Source organism: Arvicola amphibius, chromosome 2, assembly GCF_903992535.2.
Source record: "Arvicola amphibius chromosome 2, mArvAmp1.2, whole genome shotgun sequence".
NCBI classification, from domain to species: Eukaryota; Metazoa; Chordata; class Mammalia; order Rodentia; family Cricetidae; genus Arvicola; species Arvicola amphibius.
The window spans coordinates 170,542,514-170,559,662 of NC_052048.2; the positions used below are offsets into that span (position 1 = coordinate 170,542,514).

Below are 17,149 nucleotides of genomic sequence, written 5' to 3' on the forward strand. Positions count from 1 at the left end.
CTCCTGAACACAAACACATTATGATCAATGGGCGCAGACAGTTTTCTAGCCTTTGCATATTACTCTATACCAAACAAGACCCAGAGAGATTGCCAAGGTGAAAAGGGGTTATTGTTACACAAAGGGAGACAGGCTGAGGAACTGTGATTAGTACAATGTCAGGCATGGAATTCCTGTGCTCCCTCACACAGCAATGCCTGGTGCCTGGTCTCTGGAGACACTGTGAAGGATGTCAACATGGGCACCAGAACCCAGGAGTGTCTTTCTCATCCTAAAGCACCCTTCTAAAATACACTGCTTGACATAGCTGTAGTGTTTGACATAGCTGTGATTCTCTGGTTACTAAGTTTTTGTTCTGAAGTTCAGTTGCTTGCTAAACATCTCTTGGTGAGCTTCGAAAATTTTCCAAAGTCCAGCAAATTAAAATCTTCAGGAACGAGGTTTAGGCATCCATTCTTTTCAAACATTCATTATGATGCATTCAATGTGCCGCTACATCTGTGAGTCACACTAATGTCACAGACATCAGTGACCAAGGCTGATAGAAACATTCACCTTGAATCATCAGAAATCCTGTAAAATACAGACTATGTGATTGCTAACTCTACTCACCCTATGTAAATGAACTCCTTCCTCTTAGATAGTGGGAATTTTATATCTCCTAATAAATCTTTTCTTATTCCTCTCTCCCTAAATATTATCTGGAAAAGGAATTTTCACATGATCTTACCACAAAAAAAGAATGTTTGAGGTGATCATTATGCTAATTGTACTGACATAATTCTTGCATAAATAAATGTTACATTGTATGCCATTCCTGCATATATCATTATAAAATTCAAAACTTTAAGAAAAAACTTTAGAATTGGAAAATATTTAGATTCACAAATAAATTGAAAATATGAATATTAGAAAAAAGTCTTTTTCATATAGCTCTGAAAGCATTCCTTATCCTGAAGGGCGAAGACTGAAGCAAGGTAAAAGAGATGCCTAGGATACCTGATTCACAAACAAACTCTCAATCTTAATACATTTTTCCCCAAATGTGCGTTTTCCTTATAGTTAGAAGCACACATAGACAGATGGTCAGCTGTAATGTTGATGCCTCCTCTCCCTTTGCTTTCTCGAACTGCAGGTGTGGCTCACTCCATTTGTCTTCCTCCTTATAGCAATGCTCTAACATGAATGACAGTGCTCTTCCTCAGCTGATATTTTCCAGAGCACATCCACTCCCACCACACTCTGCTTCCCAGCCTCAATCTCTCCACATGGTAGGCAATTGAATTCTGGTCTGTAGTTCTGTGACAAATTATACTTTGGGGAAATTCCTCCTTGGTTTACAGTATTTAATCCAGTTTCTAACTCCCCTAACAACAACAACAAAATGGAATCTAATAAAAGAAATGGCTTTGGGGGAGTTAAGGGCATGACTCAGCTAATAAGGACACTTGCTACCAAACTTGAGGATCTGGATTTGAACCTACATAGTAGGAGAGAATCAGCTCCTGGAGCACTCTCTGTAGACCAGGTTGGCCTTGAGCTCACAGAGATCTACCTGATTCTGCCCTCTGAATGCTGGGATTGAAGGTGTGTACCCTCACCTCTAGATGTGAACCATGGTTCATACAGTTATGGATGTTTATGCACATATACATATATATATACAATAAATAAATTAACATAAAATTTTTAATAGCTTTGTAATTAGCTGAAACCAGGGTTGGGTCTCAGATGATGGCCTAAGTCATCCTCTCCATGCCTTAATCTTATTATTATAAAATAGTAAAAATTTTTTTTTACTTTTTTTTTTTTTTTTTTTTTTTGGTTTTTCGAGACAGGGTTTCCCTGTAGTTTCTAGAGCCTGTCCTGGAACTAGCTCTTGTAGACCAGGCTGGCCTCGAACTCAGAGATCCGCCTGCCTCTGCCTCCCGAGTGCTGGGATTAAAGGCATGCGCCACCACCACCCGGCCCAAAATAGTAAAAGTAATACTAATAATGGTGTTAGATAGCAAACAGGGAAGAAGTGTTAGTTTTATTCTCTGGAGGACCAAACCTCCCATGCAAAGGGGCACTTTGTAGCCATGCGTTCTCTGAAAGTCAGCCACTCAATATGACAATCCCTCGTGCCAGTTTCAACGTCTTACTCAGTTTATGTCATGCTGAAATTACTTGAACAAATAACCAGCATTTACATAGGCAAAGAAGATAAGAAACTCATTTGCAGAAGCAGCCACGAAGGAAGAATGAGCACTGGATGGGTTGGAAACAATCAGGGTGACCTCATTAACTGGAACAGAATAGTAAACACTGGGGGACAGCAAAGGAGACAAGAGAGAGCAGGTAGCATAGCTGCCAGCAGACAGCACTGCTCTGGTGTGGAGGGGAGGGCTCAGAGTCCCCTAGCCATCGCTGCAGGCTCTTATCTCTAAGGCATCCCTGATGCTCCTTTACCTTCCCATTGAGCAGATAGCTAGCAGGCTGCATGATGTTCATCAAGACTCCCACTGGACTCCAGCTGAATTTGTATCGCAAAGGATTGTCTGAATATTCAGGGGCCGGGAGGCCGCCGCAGTAGGAAACATAAGACTCAATCTACAAATAAGGAATAAATGAGGAAGAATCAATAATATTAAGAAGAATTATTATTTTTCAGTTAGGGTTAATGATATAATTATTATGTTTTTATCATTGTTTATGCTTTAAGTTATTGAGGCTTTTAAATATATATCCTCAAAGACAAATACTTAACAAGAACTACACACATATATATGAAAGTGTATATATAATATATGCGAAATATAATTTATATATAATATATATAAAACTCCACTAGAGATAATGGCTAAAATTTTGTTCATTTAAAAATTCCACTATTAGAACTGGAGAGATGGGTCAGGAGTTAAGAGTGCTTGCTGTTCTTGCAGAGGGCCAAATTTGGGCAATTTACAACTTCCTGTAACTCCAGCCAGCCTCAGAGACTCTAACACCGTCTTCTGACCTCTGAGGGCATCCACATATATGTGTATACATACATGCAAACATGTGTGTGTGCATAAATGAAAGTAAGACAAAGCTTTAAAATAAATAAATTAAAATTCAACTATTAACTCACTTTTTCTTGGTTTGTTCCTACAACGTTTATATTAAAAAATACATACATATGCATGTATATGTATATATATACATGCATATGTATGTCTGTGTGTATGCCAAAAAGTAAAGCACTTAATCTGAGTGACTATATCTACATATATAGTAATTCTGTCATATATAAATGCTTCATTAATCAACAGACTGATATTCCAATTTTTTCTCACTTTTAAATGTCAAGCATCAAAAAATCTATCTCAAAGACAAAAATCTTTAATAAACAAGGATGTTACGGTAATGTCTATCTCTCTAACACTCAGTTACAAAGAAAGCTCAAGTTGTTTACTCTGCAAATGTATCTGTAGATGCTGCAGTTTTTGCGGTTCCTAGTCAAAGGATGAGCTGTAGTACAGCAGACCACTAATGAGAAGCAAAGGAAGATCCCATCTCTGCTGAGGAAGCTTGATCTTCAGTGCTTTCCTAAGTGGAATTCTGCATCAGAACTGGCCTCACCGTGGCTCCCAGCTCTTTGGCCTTATCAATTGTTTCCATTGCCAGCATGTGATCAAGACCAGGATCTAATCCCAATTCACCAATGACTGTGATGCCAGCGTCATCCACACTGCCACAGGCAGAAAAGAGGAAAATGAAAAGGTCAGACATAAATGAGGAACACGGCCACTGGAGGCACCTTCCCGGAAGTGGAGACTCACCTCTTTTCCAGTTCTTTCATGGCTGGTGTGATGTAGCTTGCGGTGATCATGTTGACTCTGTTTGAGATGCATGCCTTGGCCACAACAGGATGCAACACATAAGGCAACAAGCTTAAAACAGAGGGAGAAGGGATTCAGCAGCTGTGAGCCCAACCCTCCCTCACTTCCAGGATGTTTGAACTGTACCACAGCTCTGAGTACTGCCCAAATTTTACAATTCTCTCAGCAATGACCAGTCTTCTGAACTGCAGAACATATTCATCCTGCTGCCTACCAAATAACAGTCTTTACTAACCCTTTCTATACTTTTTAATTTTTTCTAGTCATTTATTATGTGCATGTATGTATACAAGGACCACATGTACATCACAAATATCTCATGATCCAGATATTTTATTTCTAACTTTCTAACACAGAATATGCATATACCTGCCAAAAGACAAACACTAAGTGTACAGCATAACAGCCAAGATCAAAAGCAACTAAATTCCATCAAAGTCACAATAGTGTTAATGGTATACTCACACAGTAGGGCATACACAATCAGTTCTCATAATTACAATATCAAATGAATGAAGGCTGTCACAAACAAGGGCATATTGAATAATCAACTATACAAACTGAAAATATGCAAAAACTAATCTAGTTGTTAGAAGAACAGTGTTTACTCTAAGGGATAGAGACAATAACAACAGAAGGCTAATAAGAGGGCTTGTGGGATATTATCAGTTTTGTTTTTTGACATGAATGGTGGTTATAAATTTTGTTAACTTTGTAGGCATTCATTGAGCAGCATAATTGTTTTTATCCGTGTGTGTGTGTGTGTGTGTGTGTGTGTGTGTGTGTGTGTGAGAGAGAGAGAGAGAGAGAGAGAGAGAGAGAGAGAGAGAGTATTATTAATTAGCCCAAGCTGGCCTCAAATTTTCAATCTTTAGCTTCAAACAAGTAAACAAGCACTAAAAATATGGGAATGTTCCATCACACCCACATGCAGTTATTTCATACATATGTTCTTCAGTTAAATGTTTATGAAAAAGGAAAAGACATAAGAGGGAAGGGAAAGGGGGAAAGAAACACAGAGAGAATTTATAGAAGATAAATACAATAAAGCATTCCCAGGACTTTCTTTACCTGATAACAAGGTCATGCGATGCTACCAAGGATTGCAGCTTCTCTTCTTGTTTACCAATGGTCATGCTAACGGGGTTAATATTGTATTTCTTGCTTAGCTCTTGCATTTGGTTTGTCATGTCAGAGCCTGTTTCAAGAACACAAAAGTCCATTTTTTTTTTTAGATTTCCTCCCTTTAGACACATTTTCCTATCTTCACAAAATAGCTTTTCAAAAGTTAGAGATAAAAGTCATCTAAAGTTCAGATTCAACATGCAATCAAGTTAGTTATCCTCTTTTTTAAAAAAAGGAATTAAGACCTATTTACCTACTGTTATTTCTATATTGTTGTCTCTTGACAGATATTCTAAAACGGGCCCAGACACATAGCCAGACCCAAGCACCAACACCTTCTTCTTGGTACTCATTGAAAGGGATTGAATGTGTTCTCTGTTTAAAAAGACAAAAGATGGGAGTAATTAAAATTTCTTTTAAATAGCAGAAGCTTTATATCCCCAAATGATATACAACCTTAGATGATGAGGCAACGAAATCTCCTTGAATCACTTACAGTAGAAACTCCAACAGGAAGGCCTTAGGCCAATGCTTTTCATTATTTGTTTTCGATCTTGTATGATAGACCCTGACATCTGAGATGCCCAATGTCTACCAACATCCATGAATTCCTAGGGCCAGAATGAGAACTGGACTGTTTTCTCCCACTGCTTACTTACAACTGAGTAGCTGAGTGACTTGATTCCTACTTTATCCTCCCAGACTTGCTTATTCAATACTATGCTGAGTCTGGGTGCTGGAAACCTTATTTCCTCCTCAGAGCAGTCCAAGGAAAAACAGCTTCATCACTCAATCTACTATCTACATAAAAACTGTCTTGTCGAGTATCTTTCAACTAATGTAAGAAATTAAGACTAGAAAGGATTTGAATTCTTGAACCACTGATTCTGTTAAAAGTAAACACACAGAAATCTTATCAGTCATATTGATTCATGCATATGACTGATAAGATTTCTATTACCCACTACCACCATCCCATTTAACCTCTGAAATAACCACCACTATCAGCTTATTAGATAGTCATTCTAGTAGTACCCAATATGATTTGTATAAATGAATCATTTTGACGCATAAATATAAAATGTTCAAAGCATATTTTTAGAAATTCTCTCAGATTCTACATCCACAATGCCCCTAAATCCCAAATGCCAAGTTACTAATCACTGCACTAAGCAATGAAAAGTATCCAAGAATAAGTTAACAATCAAAATAAAGTAAATTCCCTTTCCAGGTCTCCATTATCAGATTCCTGGTATAAGAATACATTAGGGAATGGAAATAGAAAGTTACAGCAACTGCAGAGATTCAGAGTAGGTGCCTCAGGAGATATGTTACATAGACTAAAGAAATGGCTGACTGGTTGACACATCATTACTAGCACAGTAAGATATCATCAGGTAATAAGAATAAACAGAATTGGGAATAACAAGCAAACAAGGAGGCTTCTCTATAAGAAACTATCCTACAGAACTATAGAGGTAATTTGATTATAGAAGGAAAAATACTCAGTGTTTTATTCCAGAAGATACCATTGCCACATTAATTTCACCAGTTCTAAACAAGCCAACACATGCAAGACAAGCACATGGACGGGGAACCCTAACCCCAGCATGTCTCTTTATCGCTTGTGGCAAGAACCACTGAAAAGAAGGAAAGGCAGCTGTGCTATTGTGTTTGTGTTTTCCCTCTCTGGTTTCTCCCAGTTTTTATGTTGCTTTGTAAAATATGAGGAGACCAGCAAAGTAGATGAGATCAAGTACAATCTGTGCGAGAAACAAGAATATTTCAAAGAAACATCAGTGTTTCCTGATTCTGGACAGAAATGTCAGTTAAGGAAGTAGAGCACTGGCTGAGCCCTTAGTAGATTCTTGGGCTATTTTAGGCAGCTTTCTCCTCTCAACATTTTCCTACTGCACTGTCTCTATTAATGTCTATTCACGGCCTCACTTTACCAAACATTACACTGAACAAAAGAAAGTCCAAACCTTCAATGGAACCCAAGCAGAAAGTGCCACAGGAAGGGTTAATATGCTCATTTCCTTTGAAAAAGTAATGTAGAAATCACAATGTGTGAACTGAAGAGAAAACACAAAGCAACGCAATAGCACATGGTTCTGCTTCTCCTCAGTTACAGGCCAGACCCCCTCAGATGTTAATGGCTGTGAGGATGCTGACTGCTCTTCAAAGAAAAAGAACTCACATTGACTTCAGCTAGTTGCTTACTTTGGATTTCTAACACTGTCAGATTTCACATGCTATATAAATCGAGCATTAATAACTATCACTGAAACCTTTGTGCACACTCATTAAACCCAAGGTAAGAATAAATTACTTACCTGCTTTCTCGGAGTTTCTGGATATATTTGTATTTGTCAGTCAATATACCATTGGATGTAATCACTGCCTAGACATGTATACATAAGACATTTCTTTAGTATCCAATGTTCTAGTCCTAGAAACATGACTGACAGAAGAGACAAAATAACAGAGATACGAGAGAGGGAGGGAGAAGTGAATAGGAAGGAGGGAGACATAAGAGAGAGGGGTGGGGAAGGGAGGAACATTGTGGAACAATCTTTTTGTACACTGTGACTATGTATTACTCTCATTGGCTAATAAAGAGCTGGCTGCCTATAGCTGGGTAGAAGGAGACTAGGCAGAAAAAATCAGATTAAGAGGCGGAGTCAGAAGAGTCGCCAGTCAGCCAGACACACAAAATGGGATAGAGGTAAATGCCACAAGCCTCAGGGCAGCACATAGGTGAATAGAAATGGTAAAGTTAAGAATACTCAATCATACCACAGGGATACTTGTTCAACAATGCTCATAGCAGCAGTATTTGGAATAGCCAGAACCTGGAAATAACTTAGATGCCCCTCAACTGAAGAATGGATAAAGAAAATGTGGTACAATTACACAATGGAGTATTCCTTAGCTGTGAAAAACAATGACATCATGAAATTTGTAGGCAAATGGATGGAACTAGAAAAAAAATCATCCTGAATGAGGTAACCCAGACTCAGAGAGACAAACACAGTATGTACTTACTCATAAGTGGGTATGGGATGTAAAGCAAAGAATTACCAGCCTACAATCCACAGCTCCAGACAAGATAGGTATCAAGGAAACACAGGGATATTTCAGGGAAGGAGAGTTAGATGAAGTATCTTGGGTAAACTCAGAGCAAGGAGGAATGGTAAAGGGGAGGGAATGGGAGATGAGGGAATAGGATGGTTGAGGGGGAAGAAGGACAGAGTGGGAGAGCAACAAAAGAGAGATCTTGATAGAAAAGCCACTATGGGATTAGGGAGAAAACTGGTGCTAGGGAAATTCCCAAGAATCCACAAGGATGACCCTAGTTAAGACTCCTAGCAATAGCGGAGAGGGAGCCTGATCTGGCTTTCCCCTGTAATCAGATTGGTGAATACCCCAACTATCATGATACAGTCTTTATCCTGAAACCAATGGACTCATATGCAGAGATCCACAACCAAGCATCAGGAGGAAATCCAGGAATCCAAAGAGAGAGAGAGGAGGAAATATATGAGCAAGGGAGGTCAAGCTCATGCTGGAGAAATCTACAGACAGTTGAATAATGCTGGTGGAAACTCAGAACTCTAGACTGACAGCTGCAGAGCCTCCATGGGACTAAACTAGACCCTCCATATATGGGAGAGAGTGATGGAGCTTGGACTATCTGTGAGGCACCTGGCAGTAGGAACAGATCTATCCCTGATGCATGAGCTAGCTTGTTTGAGCCCATTCCCTATTGTAGGATGCCATGCTCAGCCTTAATGCAGTGGGAAGGGGCTTGATCCTGCTCCAACTTTAGGTGCCAGACTTTGTTGACTCCATATGGAAGTCATTACCTGTTGGGGAAAGTGGGTGGGGAGATGGGTTTTGGGGGGAGGCAAGGTGAAAGGTGAGAGGAGGGATGGGGGGGACTGTGGATGAAATGTAAAATGAAATTTAAAAATAAATTAAAATAAAAAGGAAATGGGTTAAGTTGTAAGAACTAGTCAGTAATAAGCCTGAGATATTGGCTGAACATTTATAATGCATATTTAAATCTCTGAATGATTATTTTGGAAGAGGCAGTTGGGACAGGAGAACTCTGCCCACAGAGGAAAAAGAAGAAATAGCCAAAGCAAAGGGGAGAATGAAAGATGATAGAAAAGCTTACATTCACAGGAAGTTCTCGCAACTTACATCTCGGACCACTGGAGAGAAGTTCTGGCTTTCGAGTGGCTGCGACGCATCTGATAGCAACTGCAATGACAGAGAATGGGGAATGGTGAACGAGGATCAGGGGCAGCTTGATGGCATTTTATTTTATTTTATTTTATTTTATTTTTTTGTTTTTTTCGAGACAGGGTTTCCCTGTAGTTTCTAGAGCCTATCCTGGAACTAGCTCTTGTAGACCAGGCTGGCCTCAAACTCAGAGATCCGCCTGCCTCTGCCTCCCGAGTGCTGGGATTAAAGGCGTGCGCCACCACCGCCGGCTTTGATGGCATTTTATAAACACAACAAAGTTCTGCTTAAAGGAAAAATTTTCTGAATACTACTAAATATAAATAATTTGTCATAGAAATCTGAAGAAAATTCTGTATCCAGGAATATAGCACTTCAAGGCAAGGTCCAATTTTAAAACTCAGATTTGATTCTAATCATTCATCTCCACTTGCTGAGAACACACAAAAACTCTTTCACAAGCAATCAGAGGTATTCTATTGAACGTGTTTCAAATTCCTCAAGTATTAAAGCCATAATCTGCTTTCTGAGTACCTCTGTCCCACCCCTAAGTTTAAACTGCTCCATGAGAAGTAGTCAAGCTCACCAGTCTCATAGCAGAAGTCACCCTTTGGCCAAATTTAGTTCTGTGGGACCACACATTTCAAACTCTTAGGAATAATGGCTTGAACAAATAGAGCTTAAAATGGCACCTATAAACTCTGGCCATTTTCTTGAAGATTGAGTCAGATAGACATTGACAGAAGTTCTCCCTCCCTCTCCCTCTCCCTCCCTCCCTCCCTCCCTCTCCCTCTCCCTCCCTCCTTCCCTCTCCCTCTCCCTCTCCCCCTCCCTCCCTCCCTCCCTCCCTCCCTCTCCTTTTCCCTCTCCCTCTCCCTCCCTCCCTCCCTTTCCCTCTCCCTCTTCCTCTCCCTCTCCCTCTCTCCCTCCCTTCCTCCCTCTCCCTCTCCCTTTCTCCCTCCCCCTCCCTCCCTCCCTCCCTCCCTCCCTCTCCCTCTCCCTCCCTCCCTCCCTCTCCCTCTCCCTCTCTCCCTCCCTCCCTCCCTCCCTCCTCTCTCTCTCTCTCCTCTCTCTCTCTCTCTCTCTCTCTCTCTCTCTCTCTCTCTCTCTCTCTCTCTCTCTCTCTCTCTCTGATGCAGGGTCTTCCTGCATAATCCAGGCTGGCCTTGAACTCACAGAGATCTGCCCTCCTCTCCTCCTCTGCCTTGCATGTGCTGGAATTAAAGCTGTGACCAGCCTGGGCCACATCTCCCAGATTAACACCGAGAAGCCTTCTCTTTTTCCCAAGACCCAGAACTCTTGTTCCCAAGTAACAGAGAATCAGTCAGGACTGTTACCTCAGATATTCAAAGACAAAACAGTGACTGCCTTTCTCTACCATTCCTAGGCTGAGTTCTAGAACAGTTACCCAAATAAACAAAATTTATGGAGGAGATGTTAGAAACAGAATGCAAACTTGTTTTCATGTGTCTAAAGCAGATAATCAACAAATATCTATGGAATCCCAAGGGGAAAATTTTTTCTTATAATTCCAAAGCCTGTGCCCTGTAATACCACAGAATCTGTACAGTAAATAGTGAAAATGAACAAAAGTATAGTAAAATGACCTCTAATGACATTCTGCTACACTCATAGATTAGTGCCTTACTCAGTCATCATCAGAGAAGCTTCCTCTCGCAACAAACAGAAACAAATACAGAGAGCCACAACTAGATATTATGCAGAGTGAGAGACATTGGAACTTTCAGCCCTAACTGGGATGTTTCCGTCAAATCCTCCCCAACAAGGTTCAGGGAGCCCTGTAGAAGAGGAGGCAGAAAGAGTATAAGAACCAGAGAGGATGAAGGACATCAAGAAAATAAGGCCCTATATACCAACATGACCAATGCACATATGAACTGGCACAAGGCCTGCATGAGTCTGCACCAGATCCATTGTGTATATTTTATGGCTTCAAGTTTAATCTTTTAATGGGATTCTTGAGTATGCAAATGAGTGTGTCTCTCTTCCTTGAACCTTCTTTTGGGCTCTTTGCTTTCTGTTTCTTTCATCAAATTCTGACGTGTTATTTTGCTTTCTCTTATTTCACTATAGAAGCCTGTTTTCTGATGAGAGACAGAGAGGCAATGGAGCCAGGTGGGAAAGGAGGTGGAGAGGAACTGGAAGGAGTAGAGGGAGGGAAACCATAATTAGAATATATTATGAGAGGGGAAAAACGTCTGCTTTCAAGAAAAAAAAACGATTTAAAAAAGTCAAAATGAGGGGGAAATAGGGTATTACATAAACTCTAAAATAGTTCTTGCTACAGTTTGTAAGTAAAAGTTCCCCTCGGCTCATGTGTCTGAGCACTTGGTCTTCAGCTGAGAGTACTGTTTGTTTTGGAAAAGTGTGAGCTTTTGGGGACTAAAGAAAAGCGGGTTACTGAGGGTAGACCTTGAGGTCTACAGTTCATCTTTGTTTTATGTTCTCTCTCCACTTCCTGGTCTTCCCAAATATGATCAAGCTATCCCATGCTCACACCACCACAGCTGAGGGTCATTCTTTCTGCCTTGTTCTGAAATAAACCTTTCTTCTCTTAGTGGCTTCTTATCAGGTATCTAATCACAGCAATGAGAAAAACTATCCAGAAAATTGGTACAAAGAAGCAGAGCAATTGTTATGATAAACTGGACCATATGAGCCACAGTCCTTTGAAACAAGTTTATTAAAAAACTTGGAAGAGTATGGAGAGCTGTTAGCTAAAGGAGCCCTCAAATATCCACTAGCAACCATTATTTTGAGTGAGGTAACCCAGACCCAGAAAGACAATTATCACATGTACTCACCCATAAGTAGTTTTTAAATAGAAAGCAAAGAAAACCAACCTCCAAGTCACAATCCCAGAGAACTTAGACAACAATGAGGACCCAAAGAGAGACTTACATAGATCTAATCTACATGGGAAGTAGAAAAAGACAAAAATCTCTTGAGTAATTTGGGAGGGAGCATTGGGACCTTGGGGGAGGACTAAAGGGGAGGGGAGAGGCAGGGAGGGGAGCAGAAAAAATTTTAGAGCTTGATAAAAATCAATAAAAAATAAAAGAATAAAATTTAAAAAATATCCACTAGCAAAGCTTAACAGACCATTCTGATGAGAGCAGGAAAGACCAAACTGTCAATGTTATTGTAAAGTCTGGGACCGTGGGTCTTCAGACAGAAACAGGGCTCTATCAGGAACTAGACCACAATCCATTTGTGTTACATTCTGGGAAAGAATCCAGTTGCTCAAGCTCATGTCCAGAAAACTTAACTGAGACCAGATCCAAACGTGGTGGAGTAGGGACTAGAAAGATGGCTCAGCAGTTCAGAGCACTTGTTGCTCTTGCAGAAGACAACGCTTGGTCCTTAGAACCCACATGACGGCTCACAATGATCTATAACTCTAGTTCCAGGGGATATGGCATCCTTTTCTGGCCTCCACGGGCACCAGGCATGTATATGGTACACATGGTTGATACTTACACACATACAATTAAACTGGTATTTTTAAAAATTAAGTAGAATTTGTTGAGTGGAAAAATTTGAAGATGGTGTGGCATTCAGAATATGCTAATGACTATTACTCATCGTGTTTGCCATATTTGTAAGAGTGAGCAGATGTGCACAATGAGTTCAAGCGCTAGGACCCACGCAAAGGTGAAAGAATGGATTACACACACAGTCAGTACCACGTGCACATCCACACACCTCTCCTCTCTCTCTCTCTCTCACACACACACACACACACACACACACACACACACACACACATACACACAAACACATCCATAATAAAAAACTTATAATTAATCTATAACATATACCAATTAAACAGAATAAAAACAAGTGGTAGCAAGACAAGATAAAGTACTAGATTAAGCTCATTCATAAACACAGATTTAATAATCCCAAATAAGATAAAGCAATGTATGAATTCAATAGCAGTTAATGGGTAATATGAACACAAGCACGTATGAATGCGTACACACATATACCGAAGTATGTCAGAACAACTCTTTATAGTATAATTGATAGTAATAGCTACAAACAGAAAACTAAACATCAACTAATGGTTAAATAAACAGATGTTGACATAGCCATTAGCAACCTGAATTTGATCCTAAATAAAAGATTATAATAGCCAGTTGTGTTTATTCTATGAATGTAAAGATGGTTTGATTTGAAAAATCAGTTGACAGAATTATCACATTAGCAAAACAAAAACCATATAATCTTGATGAATGCAAAATATGTAAAAATACAACCATTATAATAGTTAAAAATCTTTAATATAAAATAATTCATGAAACCTTCACAGTAAAGTCAGACTTGCTGGTGAAAACGTTCACTGGAGAGTGGGTAAAATGAATGTAGGATTAGATGGGGAGAGAAAGGCTATAAAATACAGTCTTCTATAAAATACAGATATGACAACCACGAACTCACAGTAGCTAACTGTGTGTACTGTCGCCTCTTGACAGTCAGCTACATAGGGGGAGGATTCACAGGACTACAGGATTTACTGTGCTGACAGTCAACACATTCTGGCCATTAGGGGAGGCATGGTATCCACGGTCATCAGACCAAATCCTAATGGTTAGAGTGTTGGAAGGAAAAGAGACAGCAGTGTTCCCTTGTTTGCAGTTTTGCTTCCCATGGTTTTGGTTACTCAGTCAATTATGGTATGAAAACAGTCAATAGAAATTCCTGAAGTAACTCTTCATGAGTTTCAAGTTATATGTCCTTCTGAGTAGCAGATGCAACTCTGTATTGTCTGCTGCACATTGCTTGACCAGTGTATCCATACGGCATATGCTACCCAATCACATCACTTAGAAGCCATCTTGGTTCTCAAATTAAGTGTGGTGGTATTTCAGTATTGGGCCATACATCTTTTACCTCAATTTCTTTCATCACAAAGACTTCTTTTAATTAAATTATCAACACAAGAACAAGAAGCGTATGCAATGCACAGAACATTTTGAGGGTGAGAAACTTCATTAACATAAATTTTATAGGAATTTTCACATAAATTTTTACCATTTTTCTATTTCATAATAGTGCACCTTGTTTATAAATTAAACTTTGTCATAAATATGCTGGTACAGAGAAAAAATATACATGTAGGCTCTAATACTACCCGTAGTTTCAGACATTAACTGAAGGGGTCTCAAAATGTATTCCCTGCAGAAAAAAGAAACTAACAAACATCACAATATGGCTTTTATAGCTATGATCCTTGTGATAAAGAAAAGTACACTTATAATAATGCAAGCATGGGGCTGGGTGGTGTGGTGGTACATACCTTTAATCCCAGCATTTGGGGGGCAGAGGCAGGTGGATCCTTGAGTTTAAGACCAGCATGTACTACAGAGCAACTTCCAAGACAACCAGGGCTACACAGAGAAACCCTGTCTCTAAAAACCAATGAGGGTGGTGGTGGTGGTGGTGGTGGTGGTGGTGGAGTTGGTGGTGGTGGTGGTGGTGGTGGTGGTGGTGGAGTTGGTGGTGGTGGTGGTGGTGGTGGTGATGATGAAGATGGTGAAAACATGGAGATTCTCAGCAGGGAAAGAGAAAACTACCAAAAAGGCAAATAAGAACCACTCCCCTCCCCCCAAAGTCAATTCTAGGAACATTAAATTAATCTGAAATTAAAAAGTGCACAGACAGGCTTGCTACCAAGACAGAAACTATAAAGACATTTGCAGATATGAAGCATTCTTCTGAATTCTGCAGGTCATCCGCACTCACACGCATATACCCAGGCATGCATAAATATACACAATTGATTATAATAATAATAATAAATATTGTTTTAAAAAAGAAATCTAGCCAGCAGAGAAAAATAACAAGGGAAAATGAACATAAAATACAGCTGGAAATAATTCCTAATCCTTTTTTCCTTAGACACATGCCATGCAGGCACTGAGACATTTACATCTCTAGAATACTTGGGAAACCATTAAAATTAAATATCACAACCACTCAGTTTTACGAACAAGATATCTGGAGTCTCCAATTTAGCTGATGACTTGTCTCACCTGCCATTAGTACCCTCCTAGTGCCACTGCCTCCACTAAGAGCCAACTTCAAACACACTGCAGACTCAGAACTGCAAAGGCACATGATAGAAAGTGGCAACCTTCTCCCCTAAGTGTCCTCTGACCACCACAGGTGCATCATGGCCTGAGCATCCTGCCGTATGCACATGTACACATACAAGCACATCAACAAATAAATAATAACTTTCCACAGTATTTTCTAATGTGCTCATCTTATAACTCCTTGTTAACCCATTGGTTGCTCATAGCAAACAACTTCAGATTAGACATTTTGTTTCCACTTCACAGTGGGAGAGAAGTGGGGAATGAAGACACAAGAGCTGCTGTTCAGGAGTTTGTAATCTGTGCTAGAGGTCAACTGCTGTTAGCAATAAAAAAAATAGCAGGGCAACTCTAAGCCCAAGATAAATACTGAGAGAAGGAAGGGTTTCTTTGGTAAAGGGAAAGGAATCTAGAAAGCACCGAACTTCAGAATCAATCACAGGAGAAAAACACTATCTTACCATAAGCTGTCACTGAACAAAACCCTAGTGGCTTGCATCCAGTAATATTATCTGTAATTCTGATTGCTCAGATCTGTCAATTGCAGCACCGTAAAAATTCCCCAAGCATAAGTTGGTCTAGATAGAAAGGGAATGGATGATAAAGTAACTTTATCCTCCTTCCTCCAAGCCATAAACACCCTTAATAAAATGTATATAATGCAATGAATGTATAATTGTGACTGTGAGCATGAAGTCAGTGATATCACAATCCCCACGAGACAAGTAATAGATTTTGTAGAACAAAATGGACCTGTTTGGGGAGGGCTGGCATCTCATTTGACAACAGATTTCTTAGGCACAGGAGACCAGAACATTTTAAAGCTCACTCTACATTTCTACTTAAAGTCACAGAGTTGCCGTGGAAGCTACCAGTCCCCTTACCATTTCTTCAACATAAGGGTAAAGCATGTCCCCAAAATATTCCGTAGCCTCAATTGGAAGCTGTGCTGGCAGATTGTCAATGGAACACATCAGAATCCCGGAGCCTTCAACACTAGGAGAAGCAACAGCTTTATTGAGATGCACAAAACATTACTAGAACATTGTACATTTTCCCAGGCTTTATATCATCACAACATTGGTTTCCTTGCTCCTTGAATATTTGTAGTCTTGAAAAATAAAGCATGTCACTATAAATAAGACTGTTTTCCAAACAATACCTTTTCTTTACTTGGCTACTCATCTCCCGTTTAAATATGGTTATATATATTTAAGCATTCAAATTTCAATGTGTTTTCACTTTTTTTATTGTTTTTGAGTATACACCTGCAAATTTTCATATCTTCATAAAGAAGTAAAATGTTGAGTACCTTAAACTAGCTCATTGAAATTTGGAAGTTCTGGGAAACTCACCTGTCGTGAATAATATGCTGGTCTGCGTCATACATGCAAAAGGGCCGCTCTATTGTAGTACACTCAGTCATAAAGTCTATGGAGCCTCCTGTGTCTGCAGAAATGTCGCATATTGCCACAAGTCTGAAAAAAACACCAACACTCAGTTGAGAGGGTGGATTTCTCAGGCCTTTAGGAAGACTAACAATGAATAAAAATAAAATGTGCTTGAAACAAATTGCACTGTGGATGCCAAATATTTTCTGGGCACTTAGAATCTTTGTCCTACAGTTCGGTCTTTGAAACATTGGGTTGTTCTAAGACACAGGGTTCTTTATTGTCTATGAGAATAATGAAAAACAAAAGGGAAGGAAGCAGAAAAGAAAGGCGGGGGAGAACCCTTTCCCTACAGAAACAAACATTTGCCAGTAGACAGAATAAGGTGGCCTGGTTC

General features: G+C 39.7%; 1 protein-coding gene across 2 annotated transcripts in view; it reads right to left on the reverse strand.

Moving 5' to 3' along the window:
- Positions 1-17,149, reverse strand: part of Aass (aminoadipate-semialdehyde synthase) — a 62,848-nt gene that overhangs the window by 13,930 nt on the left and 31,769 nt on the right. For both annotated transcript variants that reach the window (XM_038318493.2, XM_038318492.2), the window contains 9 exons: positions 16,717-16,839; positions 16,246-16,357; positions 9,198-9,257; positions 7,325-7,392; positions 5,242-5,363; positions 4,935-5,061; positions 3,804-3,914; positions 3,604-3,712; positions 2,452-2,592 (listed from right to left, as the gene is read on the reverse strand). In XM_038318493.2, coding sequence (XP_038174421.1) covers positions 2,452-2,592; positions 3,604-3,712; positions 3,804-3,914; positions 4,935-5,061; positions 5,242-5,363; positions 7,325-7,392; positions 9,198-9,257; positions 16,246-16,357; positions 16,717-16,839 — 973 coding nt within the window. The remainder of the gene's footprint in view (positions 1-2,451; positions 2,593-3,603; positions 3,713-3,803; positions 3,915-4,934; positions 5,062-5,241; positions 5,364-7,324; positions 7,393-9,197; positions 9,258-16,245; positions 16,358-16,716; positions 16,840-17,149) is intronic.